Below are 1,770 nucleotides of genomic sequence, written 5' to 3'. Positions count from 1 at the left end.
GAAACTTCTTTAACTCAGCCAGGAGATACACGGTGGGGTTCACATCATAGAACAATACTTCTTCTTTTTTTGATGTGGCCATCGGTAGTGGAAGTACTCGGGGATATACATCAAGATGCTACCAATCAAGAATTAAAAGGTATTGCAGAAGCCTTACTTGAAAAAATGGAGACATTTAAATTCGTCTTTATGTTGCATTTGATGAAAGTTATCTTGGAAATTACTAATAATTTGTCAGAAGCTTTATAACAAAGGACTCAGAATATTATAAATGCTATGACAATGGTTCGAAGTATGAAGAATAAATTGCAGCTACTTAGGGAGGAAGAATGGGAGACATTTTTAGAAGATGTCAAAAAATTTTGTGATGATAATTTCATTGAAGTACCCGATATGGAAGACATATTGCCTATCCAAGGTCGCTCTAGGCGTGAGGGACAAACTGTTACTTACTTCCATATATATCGTGTTGAGATCTTTTACGGGGTTAGTTACTTGATTAATTAAATAATCAATATTTTGTTCATTGCTATAAAACTTGTTTACTAACCTTTTTATTTAACAGGTTATTGATCTTATTTCCCAAGAGATGGATAATTGTTTTATAGAAAGAAACACAGAGCTACTACTTTGTATTGGCTCCTTGGATCCTAGGAATTCATTTTCAAGTTTCGATAATTCAAAACTTGTTCGCCTTGCACAATTTTATCCAGAGGATTTCTCTTTATTAGACCTTGAGCTGTTGCCAAATCAGTTGGATAATTTTATCTATGATGTGAGAACGGATAAAGATTTATCTGGACTTCAAAATATAGGAGATCTTTCTGTAATGATGGTTAAGACACACAGACACACTGCTTATCCTTTAATTTATCTTCTAGTTGAGTTAGCTTTGGTTCCGCCTGTTGCCACTGTTACTATTGAGAAAGTTTTTTCTGCTATGAAAATGATCAAGACTTATCAGCGCAATAGGATGGGAGATGCGTAGTTGAATGACAGTATGATGATATATATCGAGAAAGCTATTTTTGCAAGTGTGGATAACGAAGCTATTCTACAACACTATCAATATATGCAAAATCGCAGGATCCAACTATCATCCATCACTTCTTCACTAAAGAATAGTACAACTATTGGAAATTAAAGGTTAGTTGCATTTTCTTTTAGTATTGTATGTTTTTTCATGTTATGGATATTCCATAATGAAATATTTCAGCCCCCCCCTCCTGATTTTTCATCCTGGTTCCGCCACTGATGTTGCAGTAATTACATTGTTAAAAAACATTAATGCTGATAATACTGCTTCTAATTCTTTGCGTGGAGAAGCCAGGGGTTCATTAAAGGTGATGAAATCATTCAATTTTTTTGTTCATACTGTACCTAATGCATAAAATTATGGGGATCACAGATATGCTTTGTCGGGCCGTACAGAATAAATCAATTGACATCTTAAACGCCATGGATTTAGTAGGGACAACCAAAGAATTGGTTCAAACTTTAAGAGATAATGGCTTTGATTCAAACTTTAAGAGATAATGGTTCAAACTTGTGACAAATTTGACATTGATATACCAGATTTGAGTGCCCGTTACATGGATGATAGTCGTTCTGGTACGTCAGAAAGATGACGTCTCAGTTGAGCATTATTATCGCTGTGATGTATTTTACCATGCTATTGATTTTCAGTTGGAAGAGTTGCACACAAGATTTAATGATGATGCGGTAGAACTGTTAAACTTCAGTTCAGCTTTAGAACCAAAAAATAATTTT

The 1,770-nt window shown here is 34.4% G+C and overlaps 1 protein-coding gene across 1 annotated transcript; it reads left to right on the top strand.

The window, feature by feature from the left end:
• Positions 1-282: 282 nt before the first annotated feature.
• On the top strand, positions 283-988 carry LOC108219745 (uncharacterized). The gene is made up of 2 exons (XM_017393255.1): positions 283-486; positions 566-988. Exons 1-2 carry the CDS (start codon positions 283-285, stop codon positions 986-988), a joined length of 627 nt encoding a protein of 208 aa, XP_017248744.1.
• Positions 989-1,770: the final 782 nt, after the last annotated feature.

Source organism: Daucus carota, chromosome 1 (assembly GCF_001625215.2).
Source record: "Daucus carota subsp. sativus chromosome 1, DH1 v3.0, whole genome shotgun sequence".
NCBI lineage: Eukaryota > Viridiplantae > Streptophyta > Magnoliopsida > Apiales > Apiaceae > Daucus > Daucus carota.
This window is presented reverse-complemented; position numbering and strand designations above follow the sequence as displayed.

Bases quoted from the DNA above. Each gene is read 5' to 3' on its own strand.
- LOC108219745 (XM_017393255.1), top strand. From the start codon at position 283: ATGGTTCGAAGTATGAAGAATAAATTGCAGCTACTTAGGGAGGAAGAA. The intron at 487-565 runs GTTAGTTACTTG...TTTATTTAACAG, and splicing joins GTGTTGAGATCTTTTACGGG to GTTATTGATCTTATTTCCCA.